The 19,186-nt window shown below is 41.1% G+C and overlaps 1 protein-coding gene across 2 annotated transcripts in view; it reads right to left on the bottom strand.

Moving 5' to 3' along the window:
* The window catches only part of etv6 (ETS variant transcription factor 6), a 28,411-nt gene that overhangs the window by 5,364 nt on the left and 3,861 nt on the right, over positions 1 to 19,186 (bottom strand). Inside the window, exons 2-4 of one of the 2 annotated variants that reach the window (XM_067581837.1) lie at positions 18,517 to 18,646; positions 2,794 to 2,958; positions 102 to 236 (exon numbers count right to left, since the gene is read on the bottom strand). In XM_067581837.1, the coding sequence (XP_067437938.1) occupies positions 102 to 236; positions 2,794 to 2,958; positions 18,517 to 18,646 (430 nt within the window). The remainder of the gene's footprint in view (positions 1 to 101; positions 237 to 2,793; positions 2,959 to 18,516; positions 18,647 to 19,186) is intronic. The other variant, XM_067581838.1, reaches the window with a different exon arrangement.

The following is a 19,186-nucleotide window of genomic DNA, read 5'->3' as shown; positions in this document are numbered from 1 at the left end:
GATTTAGACAACACCATCTGTCTCCACATCAAGTGGAGACAGATGCCTTGGCTTACTGAAATTTACTCCAATTCCACAGCAACTATGTTTATTTGACTGACCTTCGAGCTTCAGGTGATGCACAGCGCTTTCAGGCAGCGAGTGGAAGGAGTTCCCAGGGAAGTAGGCAGATGGGTAGAACACGTGGGGTTTCCTCTGCTTCAGGATGTGCTGCAGCAGCTCATACAGGACATCCCCTGCAGAGAGGTAAAGGTCAGAGGTTACTATACGTCACTCGGTAGCATTTTACGTCTGCACCAAATGGGAAATTAGCAATGCCATCATGTACAGAATCAGGTTCCCGTACAGAAGATAGGAACTTCTCTCTGCTTTCCAGGCAGCAGTGAGCTTGAGCAATAATGGAACAGTCAAAATAAGACGCTATGTTAGAGTGATGGTGTCAGGACAGGCGGCATGAAACATCAAGGCTTGTTTGGTACTAGAAACATTTCCTAGATATTCACCACCTGGCCTGATGACCCAGCGAGTGCAGAATGCCTCTCAGGTGACTGCACCCAATTTCCTCCTTCAAACTTTTTTCACCTCCACAGATAAGATAATCTGTCATTATAAATTAAAAGAACTACCATTTTAATCTGCATTAAATATTCCTTTGTAAAGTTTTGACTTAAAACAGCACGAATACATGTTATAAAAACTAAATATCTACCACATGCCTCACAGCCTATTTGGTGAACAAGTTGAACTAGATGTTGACATAAGTAAATGAGCCATAGCTCTATATGACCCTGGCGTTTTCCTTAGAGTGGTTATACAGTAGTGGTGACATTTGGTACAAAGCCTGAGCAGGAAGTTCACTGAATGATTAACAATGGTTTGTTCAGCTTCAACACCAACAAAAACTGCTCCTCTCCTAACATGAAAAAACATTTACATGGTTAACAAATTATCACAGACACGGTAGATAGGATTTTAACAAAGCCGAGTTACTGCCATCACACATTATCTCAAAGAATTTCTTAAGGGCTTACCATAACAAGGAAATGATTCTCACAAAGGAAGTAATGGTGAACACGCGCGCACAAACAAACACACACACCCCTTTCAGTTCTCACTTTTAGGTCCTGTGGCATTGAGTCGCAGTGCAGGGAAAATTCCTGCTTCCTGATGCAGTCATGTTTGATTTATAGCATGTTGAGTTTAAACTTAGAGCGTCACATTTTGTGTTCACAATGACTTGTTAATCATTAAGAATCACACTCAGTGGGGCAGTGATCTGGAGCTTACATGAAAACACCTTCTTTGGCTGTACGTTTTTCTCATTAAACATATTCTGGTAGAAACGTGTCACTGTAATATAGCTTTACAAACTGAGTGGCTGGTTATTTAAAGTGAGGTTAAGAGGATTCTTATAGAGCCTCCAAAAAAGAAAATATGGCAACCAGCAGGGTATGATGGGAAATGAGCCCTTACTGTACATTCCCCCAAACGAGGAAATAGACAAGCCCAAAAATAAGCTCTGTTCCCTAAAATGACGTTTTCACTGATGTCACTGACAACAGGGCCAAAACAACTACTAATGTTATAATGTGTCAGCTTTATCTCTCAACAGCCCTTTTTTAAGGAAAGCTGTTGAGAGACCATTTTGGAGCAGAATGACTCCATCGAACATGAGAGACAACTAAAGGCAACTAATAAAACCTGTGAAGATGAATCACATTTTTCCCCAGACTTCAGTTTGGGTAAACACATTCAGTATTTATTTATGCATGTGCTCGTTTATTTATTGACAAATAAGTCATTTTCAGTCTTCCATACAGTCCCAACACTTAAAACCTAAATTACCAGAAATTGCTTTCCCAGAATGTGAATGATTGTTTGTCTTATCTTTATATTTCACAATGCCAATACTCATTTCATCCCACTCTGATGACTATCACCTCGAACCACACCACACAGCACTGACTTTGTCACTGTGAAAGTGTAAAATTTCCAGGACTCTACACAGTTACTCATAATCAGGACACAAATCCTGTTTCGTTTTTAAAATAGAAATCAAAACTTTGCTGGGAAAATAGTGTGTTTTCTCTTTTTTTCATGTGCCCGGCCACTGGCGTTGCCGGGGCGACAGTTGAGGTTGGTTTGTACTTCCTGATTAACCGTCTCCTACTTCCTCCCCCAGCCACCTCACTGTAACAGCTGCCTGCCACAGTCTGACTATTGATTTCTTTATTAGGTTTTAGTGTGACAACAATGATTTTAAATCTGTATTTGCAAAGGTTTTAATGTGAATAAGCCCTAAAATAGGTTTAAATCACAACAGGGTTGCAGCTGATAAAGGCTCATGGTGTTTGTCCCAAATTAATTCTGTTATAAGATCAAATGTGGTCATGGTTGTGCATTTAGCAAGTATTTCACTCCTCTGTGAAGACCCCAAACTATCCATTTTCAATTTTATTTAGTCCCATCATCCAGTCATTTTGTGAAGGCAGGTGTCACTTTTTGCCCTTGGACAATTTGTGCATAGAAACTAAATTTCTAAGATTTTTTTGCAATTAGTCAGAGTGTTTCCATTATCTAAAACTGCTTTTACTTCCTGGTTGGTTAGTATTGTTTTCCAGCCTGAGAATTGCTCCAGTTGGGCTGAGAAATCATCTCATGCAATCAACTAAAGTGAGTCATTTGTTTAACTCTTTGCTTTTCACAGATGTCTCCAGTTTTCCCAGCCTGGAGTACACGTCACATACACTACTTTTCAAGAAATGTATGAAGAGGTGGAGAGAAGTGGAGTACCGGAGTGGGGGGAGCGGTAGCGGAAGTCCTCCTTGGTGAGCAGCAGCAGTGCTTTGCCATTCATCTGGAAAGAACCGCTGGTGATGGGCCGCAGGGCAAACTCCTTCTCTGCCCATCGTAGCCACTGGGACACATCCTCTCTGCTCCAGAACACTGGCTGCAAACCTGGAGGTAGAATAAGTTGAAGAAAAGGGGTTTAGTGAAGAGGCAGCAAAATGGAGGTGAAGGGGAAAAGGAAGGATAGAAAAGAAGGATGAGCTCAGTGAAGGAGAAGCAGAAGGACGGGGGCGGGGGTGGGGGTTGGGGGGGCAAGGAAGGAAGAAAGAAGGAAAGGCAGGAAGGAGGGGAGGGAGAAGGGCAGGGAGGGAGGGGAGGTGGGGGGAGAGGAAGGAAGGAGGCAGAGGCAGTAAAAAGGATATTGAGGAAGTGAAGATAAAAGCCAAAAGGAGGGAGTGATTACGGGAACGGCAGCAAAGATAAAGAAAAAAAGATGAAGGAGGAGGCAGAGTCAGAAAGGGAGAGGAGGTTAGAATAAAAGATTAGAAGATGATAGGTTACAGGGAAGAATACAAAATGAATCAAAAGGATAAAGGGGGAGTGGGTGGGGGATATGAGAAAGACGGTCAGCTTGCTATTTTATTTTATCTGTTTTGATCTGTTCTGCTCTTTGCTCTCTAGACATGCACATCAGAAGACGGACAGTTTATTAGTCTGTGTATAAACGGACAAGGACACATGGAGGAAAAGAGAGCAGAGGAAACAGGAATGACAGTATCTTTCTTTTTTTTTTCCTCCCTCGCTCTCTGAAATGTTTCTTTCACTGCCGTGGGAACATGAGAGTAAAACATCTGCACTGGTGACCAACAAGCATTTGTAGACAAGACTGTGGAAATGAGGGAAAAAAAGCCTCAACAAAAGCTAAATTTTTTCCTGGAGGTTGTGCAGAATAAATTTTTAGTTGTAGAAAAAAAATGTTCAGAGCTGCAGTGCAAGCAGAAATAATCTTATTGGTGTTAAACCTCTGTTGACAGAACTGAGGAGCTACTTTTTCAGGGCACAAGTTTGCTAACAGAAAGACAAAAAGAAACCCCATAAAAATACAAATTGAGTCATCAATCATTTAGTAACTTACTGGTTGACCTACAAAGCAACACAGTTGTACAGCTAATTTGACCCAGTACTTAAGACCATGGTTGATTGTTAAGGCTCATATGTTATAGTGCAGCTCCTTTAACAGCCAAACAGATACGTCAAAGGCCTCAATAAAAACTCTGTTAAAGTCCCATAAAACACACCCAATTTAACCCCAGAAATACAAAGTCAATTGTTTTTTTTTTGTTGTTGTTCTTTTTTGGTTTTTGTTAAACAAAACAATGCAGTTTGGAAATTAATAAAGTTTGGAAATTTAATATATTATAGCTTGCCCTAAAATACAGTAAATGTGGAGTTTTGTGCGAGTATTTTCATTTCTGTACCTGGTAATGTTGGTGCACAAGCTAGCTAGCTAAATCACAAAAAAAGAAAACTGTTCAAGATAGATATATAAAAAGCAACACCATTTTACAGTATTTAATGTATTTATGTATTAGAGGGCTAACTAACTAACTTACCTAGAAGAACGTGGCTAACCTGACCTCAGCAGCAACCACCATAGCTAAATGCTTAGGCTACTGTGGAAGCATTTCAAATACTCTACATACACTAAATCACTTCATTACAGTCTAAACTCAGACTGTAATAAAGTGACTGAATAGAAAACTGCCTCAAGTTAGCACAAAGTTAAACAAAAAGTTAAGATCTCATTAGCTAACTTCACTTCTCAAAAGTAGGTCTTTGTGACAATTTTCAAAATACTGGTTTATTAAAAAAATATCAGTCATTCAGCATTCCCTTTTTTGGTTATATTTTGGGTTTTCTAGCTTCACTAAATGACAATATGTCAGCAAGCGGCAAAGCATCTGACACTATGCCCATCTTCTTCAGTCTTTGATTTGAACTGGTATGGTCAGCTAAGCTAAATAGCTAATATACATTACTAATTGTGGCAAAATATTTTTTTTCAGCTAGCAGCAGTGCGCTAGGCTTGATCATATTAGCATCCTACTCTTTTTTCCTTCCTTCCTCATCATTTCATTCACTGAATTTTAGTCAAATTTTATTAAGCCTGATGAACTACTGTACTGTTCTCTGGCTCCATCCTCTGAGGTTTATTTCCACCACTGAGATTATTTCTGAAAAGTTCTCAAACTCTGATCTTGATATTGTCTGACACAACAGGATGTATATTTTTAGTATTACACATAAACATTTTTGATGCTTATTTATCCCAGTTAACACAGATACTGCCACCTCATCGAGTCATTTTGCACTCAGTGTGTCTCAGTGTTTTGCAGTATGACTCAGGCTCACCTCCTTCTCTTCTTCTATCTCCTTCTCTCTTTCACACGCATACACACATACCAACAGAATTGCGAGAGTGTGTAGCTCTGATCAGAACATCCATGACATCCACATGGAGCATAAATACTCATTTCTTACTTCTCACTTATCACCCGACCTCAAACACTTCCTCTGGGAGTCGGACAGCTGTTATCTTTGGCCGCCAATGTCACTGTCACACAAGTAATAGGAACCTTGTGCTCGCTTTCAGGCCTCCCCCCTTCAGCTCCCTCCTGCCCGTCAAACAAAGGAAGTTTTCACAGAGAGCAATCAATATAAAATGAAACCCTGTCTAGATTGTCAGCTTCCCATTTCTTCCCTCCCTTCTAGTCCTCTGTATTCAGATAGTGGCACGAGCGCTGCCGATAAGCTTGAGAAGGCCTAGGTTATCTGAAGCACAGGCAGCTTACAGACTGTCAAACTCTGACCCCCAACTTGTCAACAGACGTCCAAAGAAAGTGTCAGGGAATGGGATACAGGTGTTTCACAACCACAACCACAGCAACTAGTGATAAGCAGATAAGAAACTACATTTCTTCACAGGCTTTTTAGGCCTTCAAACACGGAGTGTAGAAATCATGGCTAGATTACATTATCTCTAGCCTATATTATCTGTAATATACTGTATGTAGATGTAGCTATGAATATACACACAATACGTTTTTAATAGGAATATTAATCCGTTGAGGACATAAGCAGAAAAGGTAAGAAAAAGATAAAAATTAACTGCAATCCGAAGTTTTCATATGCAAGATGAACTGGCCACGGGTTGATTCACAACGGGATCAATTTGTGATAGAAAATATCAAACATATGTTCCGTGTCATTCAAACTGCTAAAGATTTCCGCCTTGAGGTTATATTTATTACTGTCTGGAGGCAGAAGAGTGACGATGTCTGTTTTGTAGTTTTTCAGAAATCACATTATGTGTAATTTTAACTGTACTAAATAACAGGAATAGATCAACGATGCGTGAATACTCCTAACTGACTACATCATTGACTTTCTATCAATATTGAATCAAGCTGCCATCTGCGCTGCGTGCACCAGCTGTACGCTCGTCTCTCGTGGCTGACTTGTGAGAGCAGCGAGGCCGGGCAGGCAGCAGTGCAGTCCGGGTCGCGAGGTCATGGCTGCGGTATGCTCTCTCCAGGGCCGGAGAGAGGTGCTGCTCTGCCAAAACCCCTCCAAGATCCGGTCTGCTGGCCTCAGCCATCTGCACAGAGCCCAAAGGAGGAAGCAACAAGGGGAGCAGAAGGGAGGAGGAAGAAGGGGGCCCATACAAACGTGTCCCACAACGCACTTTGGCAGGAAGCAATCCAGCGTGGGCACCGTTTCAGCACAGGAAACTTCCTGCGGTAAGGTTAGAGAGCGACGCCGGGAGGTTTATTAACAGACAGCAGCAACACAGAGGAGAGAAAAGGAAGAGTGGAAACGGAGAGGAAAGAGTGATGAGAGCAGCGGGGGATAGTGTGTGAAGACAGCAGAAAAACATGGGGGCAGATGAGGTAAAATAGCAGGAACAAGAGGACTAAACAAAGACGTAAAAAGAGGAAGGAAAGGCAAACAGGGAAGACAAACAGGAAGGGAAACAGATACTAAGCCAGTACTCAGATCAAGTTCACAGAGTGGGACATCATGCTCAGTCCTGAATCCATACTATCTGACTCTTCCGACTATTCATGACTGTTGTAGGATAAGTGGGTTTGAATGGAGACTGGTTCCAAATGAATAAGAACCGCTGCTTTGTTTAGAAATGTCTTATTGCAAGTTTGGACTGACTATGTTTACATCTACATCACTGGCAACTTGCGGTTGTATAAGTATGGTCTATGTGGCAGATAGGAGATAAAGGATTCATTTTACAAAATAAAGTTATGATACAAAAGGAGGAAAAAAAGAACAACCAGGCAAAGCAGGCAACTGCCTCTGGTTCTCAGACTCTTAGGTGGTCCAAAGGCTGTCTAGCAATTGGTTTGTTGTGATATGATTGATCAATAGATTGTCTGGTAATAGGCTAAAGCACAACATAAACTGAAATCATAAGGGCCTTAAGATGGCTGCTGCATTTTTACCCATTATGTCCTGTCTTGTATAAACCTGTGTGAAAATCTAGTTCAAATAGTGCAGAATGTGTTGGCAAATAGTTGCTTATTTACACATTGAGGAGACATGGAGCAACATGAGCTCCTTTTACCTCAGTTTTTTGTCTCCACCAACTCCTGAGGGGAATAACTGTGTTTTTCAACAGCTATTGTTCCTTTGTGTACATTAGCTAATTGCTAACTTTGTCTGTCTGCTGTTTGATGTTGCACAGGTAACATGCAGTGGGTTTATCAGATTTTGTCTTTAGCCGAAAATGGCTGTGTCTGAAAAGAACGCTGATGAGAGCAATGAGAGTGAACCAGAACGGGAAGCTTGCCAGCAGTAAAATCAAAACAATGAGCTGAAAGATGCTGAAACTGTTAGTAGAGAAGCTGTCTGTCTGTAGAGCTGAGCACAGTTGGAGACAATTCTCTGTAGGTTCATCACTATGAGCCACACTTGTCACATACAAGTAGTTATGTTATCCACTGTTGATGTAAAAATATTGATCATAGCTGCTTTCATTTTTTTCAGTTGAATAAACACTGGTGCGTAATACCACAAATGTACTGACACACTGTGAACCAGAGCCAGATAGTATTCCAGCTGACCTAATGGGTACTTAAACCAAACAGGGTACATATACAGTGCAAACAGAGTGTGAGGAATAGGAGGTCAATAGGGACAATAGCTCTTTTTGCCTTTGGGCCCAACAGCAGGTTAATCTAGCCATATGATAGAGAAAACAAACCAAAACGATTTTGTGCCACTGTCCATCTAAGATGAGTATTTACTGCAGCATGGTTCTGTATAAAAATGAATGTTAGCATGTCCAACCCAAGGATTCGACAAAAACTACTAAGTCTCTGCCCAAATACAGATCGAGTGACTAATAGCTTTTTTTCTCTCCACTGACGTGTGTTTTTGTTCTTGCTAACGTAGCTCAGCAAGCCGCCAACTGGACAGATGTAGCTGAATCATGGAAGATTTATCTGTCATTTAGTTTATTACATTTATTTGTCAGGGACCATGTACAAAAGAAAACATTCATCTCACACAAGGGGAAGAGATGTACTGTACCAGATTGAGCTGCTAGCTAATTTCCATCTGCAGTCTCGTCTTGTCAATGTTGATCATTCCTGATGTCTGCATTAAAAACTGAGTCACATTCAAGTTGCGAGTTTCAGGGTCTTTTTTTTTTAAAAATTTTATCTCGTATCCATGTAATATAAACGGGAACTGATTCTAAACACCACTGGGAAACTTTCAGTTGCAGCGCGGCCACTGAGACACAAACATCCTTTGCTTACTTTGAGGTGGAAAGGAAAACGGATGGCATGAAGAGGGAGTGAGAGGAGAAGAAAGAGAGCACTTTCGACCCTGACGTTCTGTACCTTCGATGTGTTCACACACTTCCTAGAGCTGATAAATTTGTCCTTTTTGGTTGTTTTCTGTCAGAGAATCTGTTCCACATTTGTTGCTGCTTACAGTAAGAAAATCAATTTCAGTCTTCCTTGTCATCAGTCTCTGATTTTGTTGAGTGCAAACTCAGGTTCACAGTGTTCATGAGTGTGTATATGCATGTGTGTGTGTTTACATTGAATAACACCCTCAAGCATGCCAGCAGTAGGATCCCAAGCCCTTGACTAAACCGTGGGCTCCTAATCCTCTCTGATGACACATAATTTTCACTCTGTGGTTTCTCAGGCCCCCGCTCATGCTCACTAAGACACACATACACACACAGAGTGCACAAGTTGCCAAGGCAACTCATAAGCGCTTGGGATGAATGAAGAGAAGAGGAGGATGAGATCACCGGTATCTTGTTTCGTTGTTGCGGTACAGAAGCCCTCAACTTCCCCTCTCAGCCAGACGAGTTAATGAGGTCTGTCCTGCTGTGAAGCTTAAAGGTCCCGTCCAGAATCACAGTTTAGCTCCACACATCACCCCGACACTCACACACTGCTGTCCGAGTTGCTTAGGTTTCACTCGCTAAAAACTGCCAATTTATAACTGGACTGACAAAAAAAGATTTAACAGATGTAACCTCCACCTCTGGTGGCCATATTGGAGATCTGTGTCTGTTAACAATAACCATGATAACAGATGTGTCTGAACAGATACAAGAAAAATAGTTTCTATCTGTTTCTGATTGGGAACCATTACTAATCCTTTTGATTGATTTCGTGTTTAGATATCGGTTTCAGTTCAGACATCCCAACTACAGTATAAACACAGTATGTTGATTCTAACCATGTTTTGAGCACATGAAATATGCTACTAAACTTGCTTGAGTTTTGAGTGTCGGGTTCAGGAATATCTTCCCATAACCCAATATAATTAAAATTGATAACTTACAGCTTACAAAAAGTCTAAATATTACTAATGTTGGTGTAATATTTTAAATAGGTAAGTAACAAAAAATAAAAAACAGTGTGAACTCTTCTTGAAGTTATCACAATTTAAAATGGTAGCAAACATCTACTTCTGTACACTAACTGTCATACTAGCACACTTTGAACACTGACTAAATACATGTATATGATGTCCATTGTGTAGCTTATGCACACAACTGCTCGAGACAAAGTTTAGGCAGACAGTAACTTGCATGGGCACTGCTTTCTTTGCAAGCAATGACAGATATGCAGCATAGATCTTATCCTATGAGCCAACATCGCAGAAACAGCTTAAGGAAAACCCTGACAACGTTTTTATCGCCTCTCATAAATCGGTAGCTGGATTTATGAAATCATTTGTAAAAAGTAAATGACTGAATAAAAACAATTCATTTATATACACAAAATATTTAGCAAGCCTATAAATCTACAGTATAGAAAATTTTCTGACGAACATTTCTCGGCTTACTAAATTTTGGATGTACAGAAAAAGCCACACGGTAGTGGAAAAAAAAGTGCCGTGGGATGATTATCATTTTCTATATGAAGAGCTAAACTTCAACAGGGTTCAACTGAGCTGTGGGAGAGTATCAACAAGTGCAAAACATATATAGGTAGATGATGTTCTATATGTGCTGTAGCTGATGAAGATATCAAGCACGCATGACGGGAGGGTTATTAACCTGGGGCCTGCTAACCCTTTCAACATAAGGACCCTGAAGATGTGAGTATTCCAAAAACATATCTTTTTTTATGGAGCTCATTGGGGAATATTTTCATCTAGTAACTTAGTCACAAGGGATTAATGTCTGTTTCCTATAGTTATTTTGTAGCATAACAAGTGAGGGCTAGCAAAAGTCATTTTGAAAACAGGTTTTGAGTGAACATGTTCAGCCTTTCTGGTGCGTCATACATTTCTGTCTGCTTCCTTTGTCTTTAATCGCAAATCTGGAACAAAACTGCACAGACGCTGTACTTTGAGTCATACTGGAACCTGAAAGTCTCAGATATTATTTTCTGTCAGAAACTTCTGACTTTCAAGAGTCTAAATATACACAACGAACTTATCCACATAAAAATCTCAGACTGAGAATTACAGCTTAGCCTGGCCTCAATGAACTGAAAGTAAATAAACAAAAAAAAAAAGCATGGCTGCATCAGTAAAACTGGGACTTTGCTCTCCAAACTCAAAGCTCCTTACTCACTCAGTTCCTCAGTCAATGTTTGCCTTTTCTCTCGAAGCAGAAGTAGGCGGATATTGGTCTTGCTATCTCAATAGAGTAAAGGTTTTTCTTTCTCCAGACCAAGGAGAAGGAGGAGGAGGAGGAGGAGGAGGAGGAGGAGGAGGAGGAAGGAGGAAAGAGGAGGAGGGCTAGCCATGACCTTCTGACACCCTGACTCAGGGACATGTGGGTATGAGAGCAACACATTTCCTCAGTCAATCCTCACACCACTACTCATCTCCTCTCACTTTTTGTGTCTCTCTGTACATTGATTCCCTGTCAGGTGGGTGCGGCAGGGGAAAATCCACCTACACACATACACACACACACACACACACACACTTTTACTTTTCAGTCAAGAGAAATCCCCCCCTTTTCTCATATTCATCCTCTACTTCCTCCACCGGCATGCACGTGCCTGTCCCCGTCCAGCAAAACTGGACGTCATCCAGCCAAAACAAACATAAAACAGATCATCAATCACACGGAACTTTTATGGCCAGGAAGTAGCGCGACCTGTTTTTGATAGCTTGTTGTTGAGCACAGGAGCAAGCCGGCTCTTGTAGGTTAGTTCCTGAATCCAGTTTCAACTGCCACTCTTCCTTTTGTTCAGGAGCCAATTTTTTTTTTCTCTTTTCTTTTTTTTTAAAATGCAGAAGCTTCAAAGACATTTGTTAACTAAATCAAAAAGGCCCCTGCCTGTCTGAAACCCACACACACCCTGAAAGCATCAAATACTTTTTTTTCCATGTAGAGAAAGTGAAGTCAGCATTTTGTGCAGTATAACACTTAAGTGATCACATCTAATGCAAAGCGTCTACGACAGCAATTCACAACCTTATATATATATATATATATATATATATATATATATATAATAAAAGAAACATCTACTTGCAAATCCTGAACTTAGACTGTGAGATTGTTTCATTTAAATACATTTCAAAAGGTAAAACTACACATTACATTTTTTGTAACCAAAACATGTTTTCATTTACCTCTCCTAATCTTTCCACAGATTGGGAAACCACTGTTCACTAATTTATGTAATTTTTTCACACAATTTGTAGAGTTAAAGGGTTTCAATGTACTGCAGGATTAAGTGAAAATCTGTCAGATCCTAAGTTTGGGATACTGTTTCCATCTTTGTTTGCGGTGTTTCAGCACTGCATTTCCCAGAACTCACCAATTACGCAGGAACACCACTGATTTTATATGTCAAAGTCACTTTACATGTCACAGGGAGTTCCACTCAGCCTGTGAAACAGCTGGATAATGTCTTCTGCTGCTCTGGAGGAGCATTGTGAAGTCTGAGAAAAAAAAACCTCAGCTTGGGCCTGACAACTTCAAATTTGTAACAGAAAACCTGCGTAAAAACTAAGGTCATGCACTATGTCTCAATTCCAAACTACATACTAATTCTAAGCAGGTTTTGAGTCTGTAATCTGCTTGCACTGGAAAAGTATACTCAAAATGCACCATGCACACCGACAAACATTTGAGTGTTTTTGAGTGTGCCGTTGGTGTACCATACAATCCCATAATGCAAAGCTGAAAGAAAATATTAACCCTACTCACATCTGCAAAAAAATACTAACATTGGGAAGTTAAACTGGTGTCAATCTGATTGTCGTCCAGTGGCGTTGTATTGTATTATTTCCTATTAGTATAAAACAATCAAGTATGTTAACTTACTACTGTAACTGTAAAGTTTAATTTAGTACATACTGTACACAATTAGTATGCAGTATGGAATTGGGGCAAAGCTATGGAGTTTGAAAGACATGGCATTTACAAGGCAGGGTGGATCTAACAAAAAGATGCTATCAAGGTGTAGGATCTAGTGTTTTTGAGCTTTTGAACCCATACTGGGGATTAAAAGTCAGGAGTTTTGCCTCTTTTGCATCAATTTTGACCTTTTTTTTTTAATGTGTTTCTCTCAAGTTCCCTTTATCTATGGAAGTGCAAATACTACATTGCAGGAGCAAGCCATTAAAACAGTGTTGTCTGCTGATTATCTGTTGTTGAGGTTTGAGTTTCTGCAGGTTAAGCCATGGTAGCGATCACTGCTCATGCTAAATACCCAGTTTTTCCACTTCTTCTCCTTATTATTATTATTATTCCAAACATACCGGAAATATAAAAAACACATCACTTCCTGTATGGCAGGAAAGATCCACCAGACCAAGTGTTGAGAAAAGCGAATGGGAAAGACTTCATGAGCTGGATATTTAACAAGAAGAAGAGCAGTTTCACTTAATTGTGCTTTTCTGACTTTTCCTGTTAAAGCCTGAAATCAACACTCACCAGTCTGTAACATGAGTGTGTGTTCATTGTGACGTTGGGAGTAAAGCCCCCCCCCATGCCCCCCCCCCCTTCTTTTAAATGCCATGTGGAGTGTGTCGCGAACAGGAAGAGAAGGGGGCTGCACTCAGCTCACTCGCTGGCATGTGAGAACAGTTTCCCTTTCAGAGGAGAAAAGAGAGCGAGTTAAACACAAACACACACACACACACACCCACACACATACACACACACACAACACAACAACAACAACAACAACATTTATTCAGGAAGCGCCGTCTGCCCACTCAGGAAATTCCTGAGGACAAGAGCTGCTTCCAGGGGCAGGAAATTTCCCCTCAGAAAGACCAAACACACACACACAATCACACACACACACACACACAATCACACACACACAATCACACACACACACACACTTTATAACACCAATTCCCCCACACAGTAAAATGGGTAATATACCACAAAGAGAGAGAGCAGAGACCAAAGGAAGCTGGCGGGGGGTTTGCAGTCATGTACGGTAACACACACATGCTTACTCATATACACACACACACACACACACACACACACACACACACACACACACACACACACACACACGCACACACTATACACCTACACTACCTCTGGCAAGCTTTACACAAAGACACAAGGTTCACTCACACTCATCCACCCACTCATACAAGCATGCATAGTGCAAAACCCAGCTGTGAGCACACACACACACACACACACATGCGTGCACACACACCAAGGAAACCAGCCAGTCTTGTTTCCATGGACATAGATTTTTTTTAATCATCCAGTCAGATATTTCTGCTCTTGCAGCCACTGTTATTCTTTGTATTTCATGCACGTTTATTGAAAAATAATAGGCTTTGTGTTTCGGACCTTTAAATAATGAAGTGTTTTCTCTGTGACTAACTCTCAGTTGCGTCATATTGAGAGTATGTAACCGTCATATCGAGCAATGTTGCTGGAGTCGCGACTGAATTAAAGCCCAACAAATCCAGTTCGTTGGTTAGCATCTGCACTGCTCTGTTGTGTGTGCTGGCCAAAACTCTGCCAGGCCTTTTAGTTCTTGTCTCGCTTTTGACACATACAGACAAACAAAGAAAACATCATGGGTGGTTGACAGCACTCCTCCACTAGCTGTTTAAAGCTGCAAACATATTTGCACACAGACTCATCTTCCTAGATGACTCCTTACGCAAGCTGTTTCATGTGGAGTTCTTTAAAGCCACAACTGAATAAAAAAAAATTTTTTTTTTTACACTGTTACCTGATTTAATGTAATAATCTAAGAGCACGTATGTAACAGCAGGCAAAAAAAAACCAACTTTACAAATGTGTAATTAATGTTTGTTAGGGTTAGGTTTAGGGGGTTAGGCTCTGTCTATTTCATGAAAATACCCATTTAATATAAAACGCTGTAGTCCATGCTCTTTGTTTATTTTTGGAGTTGAGGCGCCTGTATACTGCATCAGAAGAGCTTCAGGAATATTTCGGAAAAACTCTCCCTCGTTATCTTTCTGAAGTTGGCATTGGGGGGCTGCAGCTCTGTCCAAAAGTACATGTTATAAATCGTTTGTTTACAAAAAAAATGAAAAGTAAAAAGGTTCTACAAGATGTCTTGGACAGATTTCTTGGCAAGAGCGCTTAAGAAGTACAACCCCTTCTATACATGACACTGTTATACGAGGTGAGTTTACAATTTGCACCATTGCAGAAATGGTGACTCAGATTCTTCTGTACTGCTTTTTGTAAGAGTTCACTTCACAAACCCCAACTCATTTCCACTGAAATGTCTTTTCTTATACTTGGAAAGAATTATTCGAATCATTCCATTGAGGACTCAGTGCTTCACTGGAATAACAACAAACAGATAACATAATCGAAACCCTGATAAAAAAAAAAAACTAAAAAAAAAAAACCACAAGATAACAAAAACCACAAAGTAAAGCAAGATAATAAAAGGTGTATTTTTAGGATGTGATAAATTATTTATTCTAAACCTGCCTTCATTGGGTTAGGGTTTGTGGTGTGTTATAGTGACTGAAAGGGTTAAAATCGAGCCTGGTAGCATTCTTTAGTGTGAGGAGCAGGCTGCAACTCTCCCCGATCTAATCCACTTCCTCCCCAGGAAATGGAGAAGGCGGATTTCTGCCCACACTGCAATTTCCTCCCTCATTCTTTTTCTTTCTGTCTTTTTTTCCCCTCTCCTCCTCCCTCCTCCCTCCTGCTCTCTTCCTTCCCTCTCCCCCCTTCAGGACAGAACTCCCTCTGAGTGTGGGGTTAATGGACGACTTGTTTTCCAACACGTGTGTTTAGATAGGAAGGAGGAGAAAGGACGAGCAGAGGTGTTTTGCACTGTGAGTGCAGTGACAAAGACATGTCGCTGTCTGTCTGAGGGAGGACAGTGGATCCCGACCAGGAGCGGCCATAAACTAAACACTGAAGAGAGAAAGAGACATTTTCCTGAACTGCAGATGTGTGAGAGTCTGTGTGAGGAACTGTTTGAAATCTGAATAAAACAGAGGACTTCCACAAGTCTACGGATGTGAACTGACCCATCGGTTTACTCGACAGGAAACTCAACGCGGACCTGTTGAACGTTCTTCCTTTTTCTGCAACAATACAAAAGAGGAAGTGGGCTGAGGGAGTTTCCTGTGCGTCTCATCCAGCTTCAGCTTGTACAGCCACCCAGCCCAACGCCCCACAAAAGCCCTGAACTTCACACTTAGCTGCAAGAAAATAAATAAACTGGTTAAATATTGACAGACGCATGGACAAAGCAGCTTAAGGTTACTCTTTGAACATCGAGTCTATCTCTTGGCAGCGCACCGGCCCCACCTGTTCTCTCATTGGTTAAGCAATGGTTAGCCAATCTAACCAAACCGAAGCCTTGGCCAGCCGTGAAAGTCATTGTGTTGCTTCATTTCATTTAATTACACCTTTACAAAATGTATTTCAACAGATTTTTCCTTCACTGACTCACTTGATTCTGACTTGGGGTCAATCAACATTCTACTCAAAGCTAAATGAACAAAAGAAAAGTGCAGGTAGCGTCGAGTGCTGGCCAAAATCAGGTGTATCTATGAGATCTACAGTTAGTTTTCTTTGGTCTGAACCTAATTGGAAAGTTGTCCTTGTTGTATTTCCATATTTGCTTTGCGCTGATTCAAAGTGGCCAATTAAATTATTTAGCCAATTAGACAATTAGTGCTTTCAAACAAAAGCCCCATGACTTCCAATTAGCCCGTTTACTGGTCTCATCTAAAACAAGTCGGAGTCCTGCTACTGTAGCTTCAGCTAATCATGACAAATGTATCTGTTCTTTAACTGGTATGAACAGCAGAGAAGAGGACGATACTTGTTTTATTTTTTGTGATATAGCCCATTAACTACAAATCAAGCACACTTATTATTGTGGGCCGTTTTTAGCCTGATATTCAGACTGAAGTAGCCACTCGTCATCGTTCTCATCTTAGCCATTTTTGGTTTGGGAAATGGGAGTTACATTTGTTATATTTTGCCCTCACTAATCACTAATGAGTGACATGTTGGTCCTGTCAGTGCCATTTTCGGACGACACGGAAAAAGCAGTTGCTAGGAGCAGTTAGCTTAATGTTTCTCATGTCGATCGCAGAAATACATCAATTTAAAGCAGGCTATTTAACTTCTGCTAAACAACGGTCTGAAACTGGTACAGGCTAAAACATAGTACAACATCATCAAGCCAGCTGGCTGAGTAATGTAAATAAAGTTTGCTAGCATTGGCCACTGCTCGCCACCATAACTGGTCATACCAGACCAAGTTAATTTGAAGCAGCAAAACCCCTGAGTTTCATGAACTGAGTTACAGTCCTGCTTTAATAGCTGTTTTTGTAAATCATCTTTAGAAACCTGAGACGTAGGCAGCCATTGAGAAGTTATACAAATGTTTCCAAGGCATACAATTTTTAACACAAAAGTTCATTTAAATTAATTTCACCATGCTACAAAAAATTCACAGCTCGGTATCCCATTAAGTCCTTAAAATTGTCATTAAATTCTTTTGCTAAGAACATCCAACGTTCTCTGGTATTTTCTGAATTACTCAGCTCCTAGAATTCCATCACACATAATTCTGAACATTTCACCACCTTTATTTTTCAAGTCATTTATTCGTTCACGCGGCTGAAAGCAGAGACTGATTCACCTTGTTGGCGCATTCAAAAGGGTTCAAGGGCGCCTCTAATTCAATGGTCAGAATAATGTAAAGTAATAGTGTTATGTATTGAAAGAGCTAAACTGAAACATGATCCTAAAGAGGAAAATGTGCCGATATAGATGAATATAAGCATCAGCATAATTTTGCTCTGTTTGGCTTTCAGACTATGACAAGCTGCATTCATGTCTTAGATTTGGGTTTTTGGGGTCGTTCTCTGTAACTGGCTGGGACTGTGTTCTTATTCCTGAAATTCACAGGTGATTTGGACCCTTACCAAGTCAATAGCCGCATCCTCAATTAGACAAAAGAGCCAAACTAAAGGAGGAAACACTGCAGAATTCAGATAAACTGATCATGTCATGCTGACTTTGAAGTTAACCCAAATTCTTCTAAACCCCCCCCTCCTCCCCCCCCTCCATTTGCTCTCTGCTGCACATTATCTATACCTCACTGCTGCGTAACTGATGGTTATTCCAGTGCGGTAGGTCTGTCAGTTCTGGCCCAGTGGAAGTGTGTATGGTTCAGGTGTCTGACCCCAGATCTGCTTCAACGCCTCCCAGCTGAGAGGTACGGCATGACTGGGCTGGCACTCATGCACTCATAATGGTGTGTGAGTGTGTGTGTGTGTGTGTGTGTGTGTGTGTGCGTTGTCATGATCGGATGTGATGGATTTTCACTATTAAAGTGATAGTCCACAACAGTTTATACATGTTGGTTCTTTAGAATCTGATAACACTGTCTGTAACATCCGTTTACTGCTCTAAACTCTGATGTCGCCACCTTCACAAGCTTAGACTGTGTTTACAGAAAACCCACCCACATGGCTTGATTGACAGGTGACTTCTAGGATGAGACTAAATAAAAATACGATTTCCCACATTACCGCTTCAACCGAACAGAAAACATTTGCTGTGCGAGATGCTAAAAACACTGACGAAAATCAATCTGTCCTGTTCAAATGACCGACTGATCAATGCGAGTAGGAGTCACTGCTCATCTGTGTGTGTGTGTGTGTGTGAGAGAGAGAGAGAGAGAGAGGGAGAGAGTGTGTGTGACTCACGCAGGTGCGCAGGCAGCCTGGCAGGCTCGTCCTCCATTCGGCTGGCTGGCCTCGCGGCGGGAGCATGGACGGGGGAGGAAGTGGAGTTTGGCAGCGGGTTCGCGGAAGGACTGAAAGAGCTCCTCTCCTGCTATGAATAGACACAGAGACACAAAGCATGGCTCACAAAGCTCCACGACACACCGGCCCTGAACCCAAACAGCCCCACGCTGACTCGCCTCACCTCGCCGTGCACCCACAACAGCGGCTAGGCTCAGTCTCATCTCGACAGACAGAGGAGTGTGTGCTCCTAATAAACTGATACGTAGGCCTGTCAAGCTGTGGAAATCCAGAATGCCATACATGCTTTAGCACATGTGTTGCTTCCCAGTGCAGTTGAGCCCTAAAATAACCAGTGCACTGCTGGTAAAAAAATGTTCATCTGAGTATCTTCAGCCCCTCAGATGTCTTAGTGGCTCCGAAAAAATGCAGATGGATTTTCATCAATCATTTGGTCTATAAAATGTAATTAAATAGTGAAACAAGTTTCTTTTTCTTGAGGTGACATCTTTAAATAGCTTGTTTTGTCCGAGCAACAGGCCAAAACCTACAAGTGTTACATTGTAGTGATATAAAACAGAGAAAAGCAGCAAATTTGAAGAGTTGGAAACAGCAAATGTTTGTCCTTCTT

Source organism: Thunnus thynnus, chromosome 23 (genome assembly GCF_963924715.1).
Source record: "Thunnus thynnus chromosome 23, fThuThy2.1, whole genome shotgun sequence".
Lineage (NCBI taxonomy): Eukaryota > Metazoa > Chordata > Actinopteri > Scombriformes > Scombridae > Thunnus > Thunnus thynnus.
The sequence above is the reverse complement of the archived record's forward strand: the minus strand, read 5'-3'. Positions and strand labels throughout refer to the sequence as shown.